At 31.5% G+C, this 20,306-nt stretch overlaps 1 protein-coding gene across 4 annotated transcripts; it reads right to left on the bottom strand.

The window, feature by feature from the left end:
* Positions 1–504: 504 nt before the first annotated feature.
* Positions 505–18,902, bottom strand: LOC129945385 (protein yippee-like). Of its 4 annotated transcripts, none has more exons than XM_056055114.1 (3): positions 18,782–18,902; positions 14,615–14,903; positions 505–2,967 (listed from the first exon to the last, which is right to left on the bottom strand). In XM_056055114.1, exon 3 carries the CDS (start codon positions 2,892–2,894, stop codon positions 2,550–2,552), a length of 345 nt encoding a protein of 114 aa, XP_055911089.1. In that variant the 5' UTR covers positions 2,895–2,967; positions 14,615–14,903; positions 18,782–18,902; the 3' UTR covers positions 505–2,549. The 4 variants fall into 4 exon arrangements, with proteins under 4 accessions (XP_055911089.1, XP_055911088.1, XP_055911090.1 ...); XM_056055113.1 differs by lacking the exon at positions 18,782–18,902 and adding an exon at positions 17,904–18,505; XM_056055115.1 differs by lacking the exon at positions 18,782–18,902 and adding an exon at positions 15,831–16,081.
* Between the last annotated feature and the right edge of the window lie 1,404 nt (positions 18,903–20,306).

Raw genomic sequence — 20,306 nt, 5'->3', positions numbered from 1 at the left:
TATCCCAGCATCTTTTTAATTTTTAGTTATTTATTTTTTTAGTTAGTTCCACCTTTTTTTTTTCAGGGTGAGGTAGAAAACATTTCAAGTGACCTTCGTACTTTCGCTTATTTTTGTTTTGTGAGAGACTTAATTAAAATTTAACTATCAACTCTGTTTCGATTGTCAAATATCAATTTATCAACTGACTTATTCGCCAGGTTAACGAAAAATACCCCTTTGGCTAGCTCTGCCGTGGGTTCTTGAACCTAGAATCTTTTGCAATGTATTTGATAAATATAGAAACTCGTTCTTTTAAAATGCAACTTATTGAGAAGTTAAGTCATTGATTTTTGTTAAATTACAAAATCACAACTGTCTGGAACAATTGTCAATTATTTAAGCTTTTATCAAATGGCTACTTATATCTAAAATGTCGATATTAATCAATTATCAATTGATATTTGAAACCCTCAATATGAATGAATATTAAATGTTTATATATCCTCAAATAAAAACAACACACATTATTACGTGTATATTATTCTTACAGCAAAAATTTTAATAACAAAATAATACATTCTCCATGGTGTGTTAACCCATTCGTGTTTGTCTTTCTTTTATCGTTTTACACTTTTGTTTTAAATATTTAAAAATAAACAATTACACAAGTGTTTACATGCTGGGATCATTGTTGTTGTTATATAATTAATAATTTATTTATTTATGTATATTAGTTAATATTACCCATAATGAATATTTTTATTTAAATGTAAATATAAATAGCTTAAAAGATCTTTTTTTTGATAAAAATACTCATTTTAATGTTTGTTAAGCTTGCGCTTCCTCTCTGCTGCCAGTAGTGTTTTTTTCTCTATTTTCTTTTCATGATTTAAATCTCATTTTACTGATTTTGTAGATTCAAAAATTCAAAAATACTAAAAGGATATTTATTTTTTTTTGTTTACAACTATTTCTTTATTTATTTATCTTAAATTTGATAGTTATTGAATATTTTGTTTAAATTTATTTATGCACAGTAAGAGTAAGTAAAATATACTATTTGATTTATTTTGTTTTTTAAATAGAAGTAAAATAAGAGGATCTATTGTAGTTTATATTTGTAACGTGTTCGGTATTTTGTTTTCTAAGTTTTGGTGGTCAAGTTGATTTTTTGTTTTGTTTTGTTTTAATGCAATGTAAATGTTTTGTGTTTTGTTTATTAATTTTGATGTTTTTTTTAATCATTTCTTTATTTTTCTTATCAAAGCGCTCTTTTTAACTTTTCTCTCTTTCTTGCTCTCTTCATTTTTCAGAGCTTTCGGCTTTTATCTCTTCTAACGCCATTTTTTAAACTTGATATTTTTTTTCAAAATCAGTTTCCATTGTTAAAATTTACATTTTATAAATTATTAACTTAAGAAACAATAAATGAACATATCTAAGCAATTTCGATTTGCATTTTAATAAATTAAAAGTTTTGCGCTCTTAAATCAATTACAAAAATTAAAAGAGAGAAAATGTAATCCCGCGCGCAGCACTTTTAGCGAAAGTGCTTTTTGGTTATCTAAATAGTTTTCTTTTTGTTTTATGTTTTCTTTTTTGAAATATCACATTAATGCGTTCTCTAGGGGGTCTAGAGAAATAAATTTGCAATGTAATGCAGTTGTTTATTTTTTTGTTTTATGTACAAAAGAATGGCAATGATGTTCGCTCTTTTAGCTCTCCCGTTTGCTTATTTAATAATTTTAATTATTTATCCATGTGTTCTTTTGTCGATTAATTTTTAAAAGAACATCACATGCTCAGTGGCAGTTTTATGGTTATTAGTAGCTAAAGATAATGGTATTTGTTTATGTTAATGATAAATAAATCCTTTATTTCCCACTTTTTCGTTCCTCGTTCCTCGACTTCGATTCTGTTCTCTCCTCTTCCTCTCTTTCTTCCTTTTGACAACTCTCTTCTTCTTTTTTTTAAATCCTCAATTCCATTCCAGTCTCTATAAATTCTCTTATATTTCTCCAAGGATTTTGATAAATCTAAATTATTTTTAATACAATTTATTTGTTTAAATTAAGCGCCATCTTGCTAGCTAGTCATAAATTAAAAGCTTAATCGATGTATTACAATAATTTTGTTTGTTATCAACGCGCTTGACATAGAGATATTGATAAATTGGACAGATAAAAACGGTTAAGGAAGAGGTACAAGCCCAAAATAAGACAAAACGTCGTCGTCGATTAACTTTGGTTTTTGTATGTGCAAATGCGCCGATAAGGAATCTACAGTGTTTGTGTTCTTATTTGTATGAATATGATGGTAATGTTGTTGTTGTTTTTGTTTTATTGGTGGTTTTAGCTCCTCAATATGTCAAACAAGCTGTTTTTTATTTATTTTGCAAGCCTTGGAATTTGCTCCATTCGCAAAGAAATCGTCATCTCTCGATTTTGTAATTTTGGTTTTTGTTTTTGGTCCGAAAGAGAGTTACAAATTTACAATATTTTTAATTTCGATTTTTAAAAAAATATATACTTTGTACATTCGTCCGCCCGGTCGGTCGGTCGGTCAAATCAATCCCATCCATTCTCCTTGATCATGTGAGCTAATTCTATTATGTATTTGCCTTCTTTGTACTTTTGGCTAGACTCGAAAGCGTGTTCGTACTTCCAGCCAAGTGGTGTTTTACAACACTCACAGTAGATGTCGGCCACAGCATGCAGTCCAGTGAGAAGGACTCGCTCCTCGGTCTGACCGCAGGCCACATTGACAACGGAATTAAAGAGATATGCTGGACCTTGGCTGCCTTGAAATGATTTCGATATAAGCTCATCGTGGCTGGCCAAATGGGCACGGCAGTGAACACAGGAATACGTTCGATTCGTCGACGGGAGGTAGGCTTGAAATGTCTTCACCATGTTTGTTGTAATTGTCTATTCGTTTGTACGGTGATTTTTTAATCACCGATAATGCAATGTCTGATGATAAGATCTGAAAAGAAAAAGAACGAAATGTTATTCTTGTAACTCTTATCAACAAAAAGAAAAGAGGTAAATAAACTCAAAAAAGAGGGAAACCTTAATAAATAACAGTTCACACGATTGAAATTGAAATTTATATTTTCTAATGTTTATTTGGGTGACAGAAGACGCTTCTCACGTCACGTACAACACCAGCCACAATGCCTATATGCCCTTAAAAAACTAGAGTCGCAATTCCATATTACAGTTTCGTGTTTGACCCAAATTAAATTATTGTTTGGATTGAGTTTTGACGTTAAAGATATAGATAACTAAAAGATGCACAACGCATTCGTTTACACTTTGAACTTGTGTCGTCGTCTTCGTATCGCTCACTATCAGTTTTGTTTAAAAAATGACGTTGACACACAATATCTCTCGGTGTTTGCATCGACGTGTTTTTTTTCTGTTTTTTAATTCAAATTTATAAATTAACGCAATAAAGTTTTCCTCTCTCTGTCTCTTGGGGTTTTTATGATATTGTGAATAATAAAAACCTTGTTTTTGTTAAGGTACCTAATTATTTGATTAGTACGATGTTATTTTATTAGTTTGTTGTTTAGATTTGGATTTCAGTATAATTAATTACCATTTGAATCTAATGTTCATTGGTGGTTATAAATCATTTTATTGTGTTCTAAAATATCAAATTTGTTTTCATTTTTAAATATGAATTAAAAATGTGGGCTATTGCTTCGTAATTAGATTTCTGAACGGCTTTTAGCTGCATCTGGGATTTGTTTTTTAACTTAAACTAATTAAATGCATATGATTTTTTATTGAAGTTTTAGACCTCAGGTGTCAATAACTGAGCACATATCGATTGACATTTTCGGAAAACTTTGGTGGAAAGTGCTGTTAATATAAGTTTCAGTGCTGTAACTCAACATTACAATTTGACTGGGACCTTTATTATTATTTATCTTTATTTGATAAGATACCAGACCCCATCTCCTCGTAAATTTTGAAATCTATATGTACTTTTTTATACACCAACAATCTATGACCTATCACGTTTAAGGAATGCAATGCTAAAATGCAAAGTAAGAGTAGGATCGATTTGGGTTTCGTAGAGAAATGTTATAAATGTTATAATGGTGTTGGGAGCAGTGATCTGAATCAGATATGTAATTTATTTGCATCGTTCATTTATGAAACCAATCCAGTTCACTCTGAGATTGACTATGATATCACAACGATTAATGATATTGGTATAATGACCTTACCGAAAAATGAAATTCTCGCTGCCCTGGCCAATTTAGACAATAACTTGAGTTTGCCTTCTGATAACATACCTGCGATATTTTAAAAAAAAACTGCAGATTTTGCATATCAAAACCGCTTCACAAAATTTTTAATTATCGCTTAGCTTAGTGCAATGTATGATGTTTGCAAGAGTTCATACATTACACCAATTCATAAATCAGGATCAAAACAAGCAATTGAAAACTACAGGCCAATCGCAAAACTTCAATTGATCCCTAAAGTTTTTGAATCTTTGGTAAAACTAAAATGTATGATGCAGTTAAAAACCAAATCTCACCCTTTCAACATGGATTTGTTAGTGGAAAATCCACTGCTACAAATATTACGTTGTTTACAAATTTTTGTATAAACGCATTTGAAATAAAATGCACGACTGGGTCGCACGAACTTGCTCCTGTATGCTAAGAGTCTGTTTAAAAAAGTACTTATATAAGATTTAAAAATATAATTTTAAAATATGTTTGTCTTCAAAGATATTAATGCCATCTGATTTGTCAAAAAACCGCACGATCTTTGTATATGAAAACCATAGTACTCTCACGAGCAGAAACGTTTACTGCGACCAGATGCCGAGTCGTTGGGGTGGCGTTAGTATCTAAAGCGGAGAAATTCAGCGGGAGCGAGAGAAAAATATTATTTCTATTTACATAAGCAGCCAGCAGAATAAGGGAGATAATTAATTTTCGACCCAAAAAGTCTACAAAATTTCCTTCATTCTATTTGAGTCTATCCTCGTATATGTTTTCACATAAAGAGCTACCATATGAAGATTGATGAATTTGTTTTATTTATATCAACGCACTTTATATAACAAACAAAATGGCTTAATATTGTATCTAATAAGGGGATGAAACAAACTTTTGCATGCAAACGTCAGCTGTTTAGGATCTTTTACCGATATTTGTTTTTATTTCCATTCATAAGTCTGCTTTTACTTGTGTACGATCTTGTATATGAAAAATGGATTGTATTATGTATAAAGCTACGATGCGATTCATATAGATTCAACTTGTTCCTTCAAAGCTTTTTTCCTTTAGATAGCTTTATAGTAATTTCATATTAGAAGAACTAGGATGGAAAATAAATAAGATAGAAAAGAGGCAGACCATGAATGTTTAAATTGTAAGACGATCGCCTATTGGTTGTGTAGTTAGGTAGCAGGTAGATGTCTAAAACGAATAAAGAATAGTTCATTGGCGAGCTTAGCTTTATGCAGATAGAATAAGGACATGTTTATTATGATAAAGAAGGAATTTTATTGGTAGCTAGAAGGTAGATACTACCTATACATTCCTTCATTACTACAAGTTTTCAGCGCAAACATGGAGTTTTTACGTTCAGTTTATTTATTTTGTTAAAGTTTAAATAAATAACAAGCATACGAACAGGTACAAGAAATTGGTATTAATGTGTTGTTTACAGTCAGGCTTTTGTGCGTTTTGGATTTTAGTTAAGAAGTGACACGTGAGCAGCAGTTGTAGAAGTTGTACGTAATACCTTTCAAAATAGGTATAATATGTGTACCTACGTTGAAAAAGTGATTCTAATAGAAAATACATATACTCTTTCTGGCCCGTTTCTTTAACTTGTACCTACTAAGTATTTATTCTTTTATATAGACTAAGGCAAGTTAAATATGTGTGAAAGAACCTTATTCGTAAAGAATAATATTTTAAAATCACATATACAAAGTGACCAAGATATTACTTCTTGATAGACACTTTAAAATAGATTGTTGATTAAATATATCATATAAATGTGTACCAAATGCATTAATTTGGATTATTTGGCAAAATAATGCGCTCTTTCGGGCTCATGCACAGTTAATAATTTTAAAAAAAAAATATTTTAAGATTCAAAATTTTACCTGAAAAATAAGTTTGTCTTCAAAAATTTAAATGCCATTTTATTAATCAAAAAACAGTTGATTTTTCAAATTTTTATTTTGAAAATCGTTAGAGCGGTTTTTTTTAAAATTAATTTTTTATATATAAAATTTTCCAATTTTGTTCTAAAAATATTTTTGGAATGCAGTTGTTTAGTGATTGTAAATATACGTCTTACGTTTGAATTTCGTAAAAAATTGTTGACCCGTTTTTGAGATATAGAATTTTGAAAAATAAAAATTCAATATTTTTTTAAAAATCCAAACAATTAAAAATTGAATTTCTGTTAATCAAATATTGTTAAGGCAATATAGGAGCTTATTCAGAAAAAAATTTATTAAAATCAGTTTATAAGTTGCTGAGAAAATTAAAAAACAAAATAACGGTTCTATGAGTGGTACCTTTCCTGAGCAATACAAAAATTTGTTTTTCTTATTAAAAGAAGCCAAGTTAAAAAATAAAATTTTAGAGAAAATTTAAAGAAAATCTATCGGTTTGTTTTTGAGAAAATTCGAATTTTCGTTTTTTGACCAAAAAAATTGTATCGTGGCCACTGTTAGTTTTGATCTTAAAAAAAAAATGAAAAAAACGCCTAACGCGAATCTGCTCAAAACCTTAACTTCCAAGTTTGAACTCAATCCACCCAATGGTTTAGGCTGGAGGAGCGTGGACAGACAGACAAAACCGACCGGACGGAATCGCGGGACCCACTTTTTTCGACTTCTCTACCATCGTAATATCAAGTTTGATTAAAATCTCGAGTTCGAAATTTTGCACGAATGCAAAACTTGCCATATAGTTCCTATATGTCGCAAGTAAAAAGAAGCCAAGTTGATGTCATTTATACTGACTTTTAAATGGCATTTGATTGGGTAAGCCATGAATTATTATTGAATAAACTCAAATCGCTAGGTTTTCATTCTCAGATGTTTGACTGGATTAGGAGTTATCTGTTAAATAGAATTCAAATCAATAAAATCGGTTCCATGAAATCAGTGTCAATTTTAAATTACTACGAAGTTCCCCAAGGCAGACACCTGGGTCCTCTATTGTTTTTACTTTTCGTAAACGACTTACTGAAATTTATTTTAGATTCACAATTCTTGATTTTCGCAAATGACGTAAAGATGTACAGGCTCATGAATTCAATCTCTGACGGTAAACAGCTCCAAGATGATTTAAAACAACTATCTAAATGGTGCCTTTTAAATGATTTTGGATTGAATATCAATAAATGTTGTGTTCTCACGCTTACTAGATCTTTCAATCCTATTATCTTTGACTATAGTTTAACTGCGAGTGTTCTGCAAAGAGTTTCTAATCGTAAAGATTTGGGAGTTGTATTCGATTCCAAAATGGATTTTAGAATGCATGTAATTACATCGTGTCAAGACGTAATTCTATGCTTGGATTTCTGTTTAGAAATTCTAGCGAATTTAAATGTCCTTATACAATTAAATCTCTTTTTATCAGTTTTGTTAGCCCTATTCTGGAATATTGTTGTGAAGTTTGGTTTTCCTACTACAAAAACGCCTGCCTTTACCAGAGATACATCTCGGTGATATAAAACCTCTTGAGATTAGGAGAACATATTTCTTGATTTCACTTGCAAGAGACCTTTTAATTGGTCATATTGATTGTACGGAATTACGTGAACTATTTATCAAACATACTCCAGCTCGTTGTTTGAGGGTTAATCATTTTTTCTTTACAGCCCAACACTCGACTAATTACGGACTTATTACAAAAGCTTGTCTACTTTTTAACAAATATGCCGATATAATCGAACTTGAAGTTTCAAAACATGTATTCAAACAAAAAGTTATAAATTATATTATAATTAATTGAATTAATTTTGTAAATATTATTAGTAGGTAGTTATGTATTTTTTAAAAATTATTTTTTTTATCATTAGGGAAATATGTCTACGAAAGTAGTTTGTACTTAAAGACGAATAAATAAATAAATTAAAATGGGAGAGAAAAATAGATTTGGTTAAGCCATTACATATTCTTCATGTGCGGCAGGAAAAACAATCTCTAGACTTGAGCTTAAGTGGGAACTGATCGCTGCTGAATTGTTTGAGGATTATAAAGCAAAATTAATTTTAAAAATTCGATAAAAAAACGAAAGAAATGAAACATTGCGGCATTGTGCAAGCAATTTTAAAAGCTTTGGCTATATTTTCAATCGCTTATTATTTTATTTTCAAAGCTCTTTTTTTAAGAACTTTGTCCAAAAGTCTTAACTTTTGAGTTGGGGCATCTGCCCGAATTCGAGAGTTTTAAACAATTAAAAGCTGTTGTAGACATAACCCAAAAGATGCGACAAATTTCTTGCATCGTCATAGAAATCCTAAACACTTGGCTTCATTTTTGGCAATGTCAAATATGATCATATGAGATGATGGTACCAGCATTGGGATGGGTTAAGTTTTAACAACAGAACACAATAAGAGTTCTTGAATCATTGAATTATACACGGTTAATAAATTTTCATTGGGCAATACTGTCGTAATCAGAATTTAATAAGCTTCCAAATCCGAATTACAATGCTGTGAACCTTGAAACGAATATAAAAAGCTGAGGGCAATGCAGTCAGTTAAATACTCGTAGTTCAATGAATTAGAAGTTGCAGACAAGAGATCATTTTTGAATTTTCAAAAAAGAGAGTCGAGGACAAAACGAAACTTTGGGGAACACTAGTATTTAGTTTTTGAATTTGAAACTTAAAACCATTTAAATACGACTTGGATTAGCAGGTAAGTAATGTAATTTTTAATCCAACAAAGAATAGATTGATCGACTAGAAAAGCACGCATTTTAAGTAAGAATGCTTAATGTCGATTTCTATGAAACGTTTTTAAATATGCCACAATTGCACTGTTTAAGCCGTTAAACTCTTTTTGTTAACAATTCTTCCTTTTTTTGTGATTAATCACTAGGCACAAATACTTCACATTACCAGTAAATGGTTTAATTTATGTTCTTTCCTAGCCAGGAAAAACTGACTAAGAAGACAGCTCCACGCTATATCAATGCTTTGAGATGTTTAGTTAGTAAGACCCTTTATTTATGATTTCTTATTAACTGCATGAGAAGGTTTTGTGGTTGTTGGCTATGGTATGACAGTTCAAAAAGTCAAATTACATTGAAAATCATCAACTTTTTTAAGTTGTGGGATTTTATTTTCAAAAAGAATTAATCTCTTTGCGAAATTCACTGAGCACTTCTTGTTAAATGACTTTGTCAATAAGCAAAAGACAATCCTCAAGCTTTAAACAAATAATCAGAACATCTATTAAATTGTTCTGTTTACAGCGGTTTACCTACTGGCGGTATCATCGGAGCTTAATTTTTTCCGTAATGAAATAGAAACTGTAAAATTTTGTTTTCAATAAGATGGGGAAACTTATTTTAAAGTGTATTGTATTATCAATTTATTTCAAAATCAATTTAAGGCTAACTTTGTTATCGCAACTGACCCTGTTAACTCAACATTTTGACTGTGTGACTTAACAACTTTTAAGTACTTTTAATGGGGCTGGTACCCGTAGAGTGATGGTTAGTGCGTTGGACTGTGACGACTGGAAACTGAAAATAAATGTCCAGAAGTTGGAGACAATTCTGTTCCGGAATCCGTTGGCTAGGGCCACGAGGGATACGTGCAAGAATTGGTGCAAGATGGTCATCGTTGATCTTCACGGGCAGCCATTAACAAAAGTGTAGTGAAGTCCCTCGGTATCTGGTTAGATCAGTATTTATATTTCGACAGACATACAAATGCTGCTCTGACTAGGGCCAGAGGAGCCTTCGCTCTGACGAAACGGCTGTTTTAGCAGTCAGCTTGACCCCAGAGTGAAGGTAATAAACCTCATACGGCCTATGATCGTTTATGGTTGTCCTGTGTGGTTCAATGTTGCCCCTTCCCAGATGGAGAAGTTTCGGGTGTTCGAGCGGCAGTGTTTACGACGCTGTACCCGCTTATATCAAACAGCTGAATCTTCCTACATGCATTACTATTCCAATGAGGTCCTATACAACGGAGCTCTAATCAACAGAAAAGAGGCATTCCTCTTTTTAGATAGATGCGGTCTGATACAGTATTAATCTACCACACGACGAAGAGTGGATAGGCGACTCCTGTACAATCGGGAATCATGACACAAGGCGAGCACAGGTCCTTCGGTTAAATAGGGCTACAGTTGAGTTCATAAAAATAGCAGTGCTTTTGATTTTATAATTAAGAAGGTTAAAATTCTTTTTTTTTAAATTTTCGGTAAGTAAATATTTTACTATTTAATGTTTTAAGTATTTTTAACATACTAGTATATAAAAAATTAATAAATATTGGCTCAAAAATAAACAATGGGACGGTGAAGACACTGCACCGAAGCAATCCGAAAACTTATTCAAAACTGCCATTGGAGGGAGAAACCTAATAAAATATTCCAGACATCCTAGCCTGCTCAGCAAAAATGATCAGTAACGCCTTAAAATGGCAAAATAAATCGAAAACGTGAGGCCCAAAAAGGATTACTACTGAAAGAACTGACAAAAAAATTGTTCAGTTAGCAAAACAGAACTCTTCCATAGGCTCTAAGAAAAAAAGAAATGGACTTCAACTGTCTGTTAGCGCTGTCAGAAACGAAGACGTCTTTAATAAGCGAAGTTACCAGCCCGAAGTCCACGCAAGGTACCATTCTTGACGGAAAGGCATGTGGCAAAGAGCATTAAGTTTGTTAAAGCACATAGAGATTGGGCAAAAGAGAAATAGAGGAATGTTCTATGGAGCGGTGAAAGCAAAGTCGTCCTTTTTGGGTCCAAGGGTCGTCGAGAATATGTGCGAAGACCCTAAAATGCAGCATATGATCCACGGTACACTATTAAAACAGAAAAGCATGGTGGAGGGAAAATTATGATATGAGGTTACTTTTCATAAAAAAAAAAAAAAAAAGACAACAAAATATGTCTTTTTGCTGCTGTGGTTGTTCTAGTTTTAAGTAGTTTAAGTTAGTTTTAAATTTTATTTAAGGACTTAATTTTAAGTAGTTTTTAAGTAAAAATAAAAAAGGATATCGATATTAGTTTTTTTTTTTCAAATTTTCTAATAAATACAAAAATATATAAAATATAAATTGAAGTAAAATAGATCTTAGGGTCGAAAGGCATTAGCATTAAGTGTAATCGTTTAACTTAGAGTATCCGTATGTGACCATTAAATTAGTTGTAAGTTATGGTTATTTGTTTATTTATTTGTTTGTTTATTTAAGTAACCAATCTACGAATTTACATTCAACAGATTTCAAATTAAGTACATGTATAATATAATTCAGTTTATAAAAACATAATATTACATATTATATATAAAATTAAAAATTGAAAAAAAATGTAATTAATTAAAGTGAATAATCGACTTTTAAATACATTTCTTGACATTGCTATATCTAAACTAGAATAAAACGTATTAAATAAATTACAACATGCGGAAATCGGTTCACGTTGTCCATATAGCGTATGATGGGAATCAATTCACAAAAGCGGTCTCGCTCTTAAATAGTTAAGCAAACTCTCACAATAAATAGTCAAAATATCACGAATAAGCATGACACTTTACATTTTTCTTCTCGGCTCAGAGTTTGTATTCCAAGTAATAGGCATTTCGAATTATAAGAATGATGGAAACCTTCTACATTGTTTTCAAAAATATTTCGAAAAGCAAATCTGAGAAATTTTTTTTGAACATTTTCAATTCTCTTTTTATTAAAATCAGTTGTAGAGCTCCAAGCAACACAGTTATATTCAAGAACAGGACGCACAATACTGCAGTATAAAGATTTAATGGTGTAAGGGTCCTTAAATTCTAATGAGTTTCTTTTGATGAATCCAAGTAAAGAATTTGCTTTGGATACAATATAATTAAGTAAGTTAAATTTCAATTTAAAATCAAATATAACGCCCAAGTTTTAAACTTTTCAACAACGTGTAAAGGAAAATCATTTAATGAATAGTTTGGAATAATATTTAACAAAGTTCTATTGTAGGCCATACAAGCACACTTGTCAGCATTTAACAACAGATCATTTGACTTGCACCAATCAACAAATGAATTTAGATCATTTTGAAGCAGAAAACAATAATTTAAAATAGAAATTCGAGAAAAGAACTTTATGTCATCCGCATACATAAGGCAATGAGAATTTCTAAGAACATTTGGAAGATCATTAATAAAAAGTAAGAATAATAAAGGACCCATATGACTACCTTCTAGAACACCAGAAGTTACTTTAATCTCTTTTGAGAAAAGGTCCCCGATCTTTACATATTGTTTTCGACCAAGTAAATATGAAGAAAACGATTGAAGTCCATGCAAGTCATATGCTTGAAGTTTTTTTAAGAGTATGTTCAAATTAACCCTACTAAAGCCTTTTACAAAGTCTATATAAATCATATGAACTTGTTTTCGATTGTCTAGAGTATTAATGACAAAATTTGTGAATTCTACTAAATTAGAATTAGTAGACCTACCTTTCCAAAAACTATGTTCATATTTACTTACATTTTGCTTTATGATAGATTTAAATTTACCTTGAACAAGGCTATCTAAAAGCTTTGGAACAACAGGTAGCTTAGTTATTGGTCTATAGTTCGTTACTAAGTATTTTGATCCAGATTTAAAAATCGGATCAATGATAGAGACTTTTCACTCATTCATTCATGTAATAGCGAAACAGAAAGAGAACTTGCACAATGACGAAAAATAATAGGGTAAATCCTAATATATCTGCAGTTTTTTTAGGTTTAAGTTTATGCAAAGCATCTTCAATCTCAGTTAAGTCAAATGATATGCTATAACAATCAAAAATAGATAGCAAGGCATTAATATATTGATAATTTTTTGTTGAAGATTTAGAAGAGTTATAAATACTGTCCAAAAAAATCTACAATCATTTTCGGATCACTAGTTTTATTATTACCAAAGAACATAGTTGTTGGAAATCCAGCAGGACTTCGTTTAGTATTTATAAATTTCCAAAAAGATGTTGGAGATTGCTTTAGATTACATTCAACAGAATGAATATAATTACAATAAAGAAATTTTGAAAGAAAAACAAACTCTGCGACGAGAAAAAACTGCATAAGAATCATCGGAAGGTTTTTCTTTATATTTTTTAAACGCTACATTTTTAGCATTTTTCAAATTTAATATTCGTTTATTATACCAAACCGGATGAGAGCTAACTTTTCTGCTATACATAGGTATATAATTATTTAAAACATTGTTAAAAAAGAATTTAAAACATTGGAGCTTTTCATGTATATTTTTATCCAGAAACTCATTTGACCAATTAATATTACTAAAACAATTATTCATCAAAGATAAAGAACTATTAAATTTGCTAAAATTATTATAATTGTAGTTTTTAAGACAAATATCAATATTTAGGCTAGTTTTATGAACTTTTGTCTAGCTTTAATATAAGTTTAAGATTGAAATAATAAAAATGAATTAAAAAAATAAGTGCGTTGGACTGTCATGCAAGGGGTCTTGGGTTCAATCCTTGCCTGTGCTACCTAACTTTTTTCACGGGTACTTCCTCTTGCGAGGAATTCACAAATACTTGTCATGAAAAAGTGCTTTCTCAAATTAGCCGTCCGGATTCGGCATGGTTGAGAGTTGTGCGTCCCTAGGCCCTGGTCCTTCATGGACTGTTGCGCCACCTAATTTTTTTTTAATGGGGCTATATTAAATCATTGGTATATGCTTACAAATCAGCATTAAATCTTTTCACATTTGAAGCCATATGTTATGATTTATTGGAACACTACTTTTTCTTTGGACTGATCAAATGCTGCCTTTCTACGCAACTTGTAGCCAAGGTAGACGTTTTCCGGAAAATATCCGACCAGATTATAAAAATAAATAATTATAATAATAATAATTTATTTTTCAAGCTTTTAAAGAAACAACCGACTTTTACGAAACAGATTAACACAAATTCATTGAACTAAAGCCGGCTCAAAAGATTCAAAGCAAGGCCTTACTAAACGATATTATTTTAAAATCGTTTTGATAATTATCACTTTTATTTAACCGACACATGTGTAAAAGCAAAACTATACAACAAACGTTATCGTCTAGTGATAATCAAATTACGAAATGACCCCCAAGAAGTTTGACTTTGAACAAAGTAAAAGGTACTCAAATAATTTAAACTCATAATTAAAAAAATTAACGTTTTCCTATGACCATTAGTACCTATCTAAACAAAGGTTTAACAAAATGTGAACTGAAGTTATCTCGCACTTAGTAAGTCTATCTACGGTTGGTATGGGAACTTTTTAAATTAAATTTGAAGAAAAGAAAAAAAAAGACAATGAATTATCGAACTTCTTGAATTGAACCCTTATTTTCTATTGTTCAAATTAATTTGTAAACATTTTTATTGATTGTTTATTGACTCACCTGAATATAGAATTCACCACCAACAACACAACCGCCACCACCACCACTACCACCCGGACAGTGATATTATTTTAGGTATAGGATTATGAAGAAGAAAACTATAACAACCAGAACAGCTAAAAAAAAGTATTTAGCCTTTCTCCTTTTTTTTCTTCAGTTTATGTTCAGCTTTGTTAATGCTCCCAGTGAATAAATCCTCATGAAATGCCTTGTCGTCTAGAACTCTAGAATTGTATGTTCTTTTTTCGTTTCAACTCCAACTGCAAAACTCTTTTTGAATTCCCAAATCCTAGAACAAAGAAAAATTGGTTCCATTAGATGAAGAATCTAAATCCACAAAAGAATATACACAAGAAATTAACCACATGGGGAATGGAATTGGAATAGGTAAAGAGTATTTTGGTATAATATGGAAGCAGAAGAAGAAGACAAAAATATTAAAAATAATATACTAGAAGCTACCCCACCAAGACAATCGACGACGAAGTTACAGTCAGACAACAAAGACAAGAAAGACACCGCTCCATGCGTCGTCGTCGTCGTCGAGTACGAGTACGAGAGTTAAGCGAAAAGTTTGCTTCTTTTTTTGTTTGATTTTTTGATCTTTTAAGACTTAATATGCTGAAGACTGAATACAACTCACAAGTCTTAAAGGTGCATGAACACAAACCTGTTTCTCCAGCACCAAGACGGAACACAGTACCTACCTACCTTACCTACGGGGTACACGTTTTTCTATATGAAGGAGCTGTTGCTGTTTGTCCAGTTGTTGATGATGATAGAAACTGCTGCTATTGCTGTTAGGTTGACTCGCTGCTCACTCGCTGGCCTTTCCAACTACCTACTTAATCAGCAGCTGTTTTTATTTTGCCTTTTTTTGTTGTTTATTCTGTTTCTTAAACCTTTCATCACATTCTATCAGCTTATCTATCAGCTGGTGTCGTTGTCGTGCGTCGTCTTCCACCACCTTCCACTTCCAACACTGTTGCGTGGTGATGTCCGTGGTGCTTATGTCCGATAGATAGTTAAGTTCTTTTGCCCCTAACGACCTTCACTCTAGGGGGTTCACTGAACCAAGAGGAAGAGATTATGAATAATAAATTGAGAAGACCAAAAATCACAGAATGACACACACACACAGGGTTTCTTTCTTAAGACGATTTTTCTCTCCAAACTCAAACAAAAAGGTTACAATTTTTCATCAGGTTTCTGTTACCTAGGTAACCGATTCACTTCTTTTTTGCTCCTACTTTGTCCTTGGCGATTGAGGAGCTTATGAGTGCTTGGTATAGCTTGCACGTTGCAGCTTTTTTATCTCATAAAAACAGAGAAATAACAACAACAACAAATCAAAATAGAAACTTTTCTATCCATCGCCACCATGAGCAACAACTAGGACAAGGAAACTGAAACCTAGGTAGGTAGGGTAGGGTAGGATTTGGTAGGCTAAGACTAGGTGTTAGTTATCAAGATTAGATAGAGATAGTGGAGAGGTTTTGGATTCACAAGACTGAACTGATTGACATGCCCATGTAATTATGTATCTATTTTGTTATCTTAATCATTTATTTATGCGAGAAATTTAACGAAAATAGGGGAAGAAACACAAAAGAATTATCCCCCCTTGTCCACACGAACTCATTGCTCACTCACTGCACTGCACTTTGTGATGCAAGTTGCACTCTAACGCTTCTACTCTTTTTCCAACTCACTGTAGGTTGATAGAGTATTTTTCATATCTGCTCTAATTACGCTCGTTCGTTTGTTTTGTCTTTTTTCGAGCTTTTTCTTGTCTTATTGTTTCTTTTTTACTACGTTTACAGTTTTGTTAAAATGCGGGGGTGTCAAGAAAAAACAAAGGTTTCATTCCAATGGTGGGTAGAACAAAAGAACTGTAAATCGAGTAATAATAAATTCAAAGAACCGTTGTTTTTTCCTCTTCGTCATCCACCACTCCACACATAAGTGCCTGTCTATACGCGTTGTGCCCACAACGTTGTGCCCACAACACTATGTGTCTACATGTGTTGTGACTACTCATGACCCCTTTTCCATTTTGTGTTGTGGAACGATAAACTTGAAACATTTGTGTTTGAAATTTTGAGCCGGTGTTACTTCCGACCGACTTGTATACATATAGTAATACGGTTGCCACTTGAAAAAAGTTTGTATACACAGATTAATGAATTCATCATATTTTGTTCAACATATTTTCCATATTATGCAGATGACATTTATTTTTTAATTACGTACAAATAAACTTACAAAATCCCTAACATACTTTATTAAATTATATTAACCCAAATACAGATGACGAAATATAAAAACAAAGCGTTTTAACATGAGATCACAGTATATAAGTTTTTACAATAATTTAGATTTCGAGAATTTTTAAGGCTTGTGTAATGGGTAGATAATTCTCTCTGTTCCCTAAGTCCAATTCAGATCAAATTTTCTTAAATGATTTTAACAGTTATTTTATTTAGCCAAGTGAGTATGTTAAAAGAATTTTTTCGTTACTCAAATTGTTGAACATCTTATGCCATTTCCGAAAAGTATGACCAAATGGAATACAAAATTACCATTTGCCAAGTGAAAAAATAATGACCAAATTTGGTCACATATGACCAATGTGGCAACAGTGTATACACTATGTTCAAAGCCGAAGAGCAAAACAAATGGACCTCTCGCATCGACGAACAGAAAATAATGAGAAATTCGGAACGAAATGAGAAAGGAACTGTACTGCCCAAGCAGAAAATTCAATTTCTGCGATGAGCATCCCGTCCCTTTACTCAGCTCCTCTCTTGCCCACAAACTCTCGTCACAACGTTGTGGGCACAACGCGTATAGACAGGCACTAATTGAGTGTATCTGTGGACCAAATTAATAAAACACTCAATCATTTCGCGAACAAAGGAAAAATTTAAATCGTCGTTGTCGTCGTCCATCGCCATCAAAAGAAGAAAACGAAAAAAATAACAAAGAACATGAAAAAAGTAGAAGAAAACAAGAAAATAGAACGACAAGAAAAACAAAATAGATACACATATAAATAAATACAATACACCAACAAAAAAAGAAAACCACAGGAAGAAAATAAAATAGGAAAAACGAGCACACAGATTGTAATGAAAAACAAATTAAAGAGAAGATAAATTTTGCAATATTAATAAACTTTTCACACAAAAATCAAATTCAAATCACATAAAGTGCGTCTCAAGAAAAAGAAATAAAATAAAGAAAACAAACTCAACATAGGGTACACAGTTATGTTTTTTGCACTCACAGGTTTTTCTTGTTTTGTTATTTTCCTGCTATTCACATAATTCACTAAAAATTCAGCTTGTTTTTTCTCATATTTTAATTTATCCAAGAATGTCAATTATTCATTTTATAATTTAAATAAAAGAAAATATTGCTACATAATATTTTTTCCATCAAATCACTTTTCGTTTTCTTTCTCTGTGCTCTTTTTCTGTTGCACTTGTTTCGAAGAATGACAATGAGTTGAATCTTGAGTGGAAGTGAATTGGACTTGGATTTTACAGTTGTTCAGCTGCTGTTGTGTTTTTGACACTGACAGTTCTCTTCTTATTTTTTTTTTTGAGAACTTTTCTAATTTCTTGTGCTTTCGCACAACAATACACTCAACACTCTAAAACGCACTTCTTTGTTTGAGTTTTTCGATCTTTATTTTTGGAATAAATTGATTTGGGGCAATCGACCATTTGGGGAAAAATCAGAAGAAAATGCACCATAAAAGAGTTAATTTTGTACGTTTTGCTTTTTCTTATTTCTTCACACTTCACCTTTTTACATAAAAACAACAGAGAATAGAGAAAGAAACCAGTTGAGTGAGATTGACAGATGGAAGGCATATGGAACTGTTTAATGTGTGGGATGTAGGTTTCTTTGTGTTTTATTTTTGCATTTAACATTTTAAGGAACATGCGCAGAAAGCACAGTGGATGATAAAAATGATTTATATTGATACGGAAGGAAAGGTGGAGGGTGTGGATAAATTTTGTTTTTGTTTACAAACAAATTCATGACAAACAAATGAAAAAAAAACAATAACAAAGCTTTGAGGAGGAATCTTGGTCTTTTGTTTGACACTACAATTTTTATCATTTATGGATAAAAATTTAAATTTTCAGTACTTACCGAAATATGTGTATAGTAAATCTTAACCTATTGATTTATTTCTTTTATTTAATTCATGACTGTTTTGCTTTTGTTGAATGATTATGATTTCTTATTGAACTTTCGAATCTTGTTTCCAATTCTTTTTAAGTGGAATGTGGATTGCAAGTAGCTTTAATTCCACAGCAGCCATATTTTAATTTCGAATGAAAGCATTCAGTGCTTGGAGTGAGAACAAAACTGAGAATGGATAAAAACTAGAAGGAATTTTATTTCTTTTAACGATTTAGTGCAGTTTAAGATTTCAAATCTAAATTTTTCTTTTACAGTTTTTTAACTTTAGAGGTATTCAACTCTAGATCTTAACTTATTAGCGAAAATGACTCAACTTTCCATTAACGCAGCACGAATTTCTTTTTTTAGTTCATAGATATGTGCAAATAAATAATAACAATAGCAATTTTAGAGCGAGGAAACATTTATTTTGTTATGTTTGTTATTAATTTTCAAAGTTCACTTTTTCACATACAAAGCACGTAAAATGGTTGATTTTGACATTTATTCACCGTTTTTTGTTCAGTGTTGCCATACTTGCTTTTTTTGGGAGGGTTTTCTTTGATTTTAGTGCTCAAATGCAAAAAGTACTTTGCCTGTACCCAAACTCGCACCCACCCCAAATCTTACAGTGATCCCAAGCAGGTTGGTTGCAGAGGGCAGAAAGCCCCCCTTACATACCTAGCTGTTAGTACGCCGTGCTATCAGTTCAAAAAAAACTTGTTTAAGGCTTAAAAAAACAAAAACAATCGAAAAATAAAAAAAAATTACTATGACTTAAAAGTGTTTTTTAGCCCTAATCTTTAAAACATGTTCTATTGGGACCCCTACCTAACTGTAAAAAAAATCAGAAGGAAATTCGAGTTGCGGTAATGGAAAGTCGCCCGTTAAAACAATAATTTTTGAATTGGGAAAATATGTAGGTATTTCAAATTTATAACAAAAATTATTCCATTCTGTTATAAATTTTCCAGGGGAAGTTTTCTGAACTTCAAATTCTTACAACAAAGTTGTAAGGTTTGATAATGAAGAAAAGAATCCTAAAATTGACCTTCAACTTTTTGAATATCTGATAATGAACCGGTTCAGACAACATAACTGAATTTTACATCATTTGCAGTAAACTTCATTCTTTGAAGGAATATTTTGACCAAGGCCACTTGTAGTTAGTTTTTCAAGTGTCATGGATTTTAAATTCCTCAGGCAAGCTACAAGTCCATCACGATTTGTATTTTGTATTATAAAGAAATATTACTTATTTCTTTGCCAGATTGACAAGGGTTCCTTGTTTACAGAAAGCATTGAATAAAGTTGTGCAGAAAAAAAATACATCATGGAATAATAAAGTTCAGCTGAATGAAAAAATATTATCAACTGTCATTTTTACAGAAGAAGACTTGACTTAAAAAATAACAAAATCCTCTTAATTGCGCCAACTACATAGGCATCAGCATAGAGGAAATATATTATTATATTATATTATTATATATTT

The sequence above is a fragment of the Eupeodes corollae genome, chromosome 2, assembly GCF_945859685.1.
Source record: "Eupeodes corollae chromosome 2, idEupCoro1.1, whole genome shotgun sequence".
NCBI classification, from domain to species: domain Eukaryota; kingdom Metazoa; phylum Arthropoda; class Insecta; order Diptera; family Syrphidae; genus Eupeodes; species Eupeodes corollae.
Note: the sequence above shows the minus strand (reverse complement) of the source record. Positions and strands in the feature narration are given on the sequence as shown.

Bases quoted from the DNA above. Each gene is read 5' to 3' on its own strand.
- LOC129945385 (XM_056055114.1), bottom strand. From the start codon at position 2,894: ATGGTGAAGACATTTCAAGCCTACCTCCCGTCGACGAATCGAACGTAT.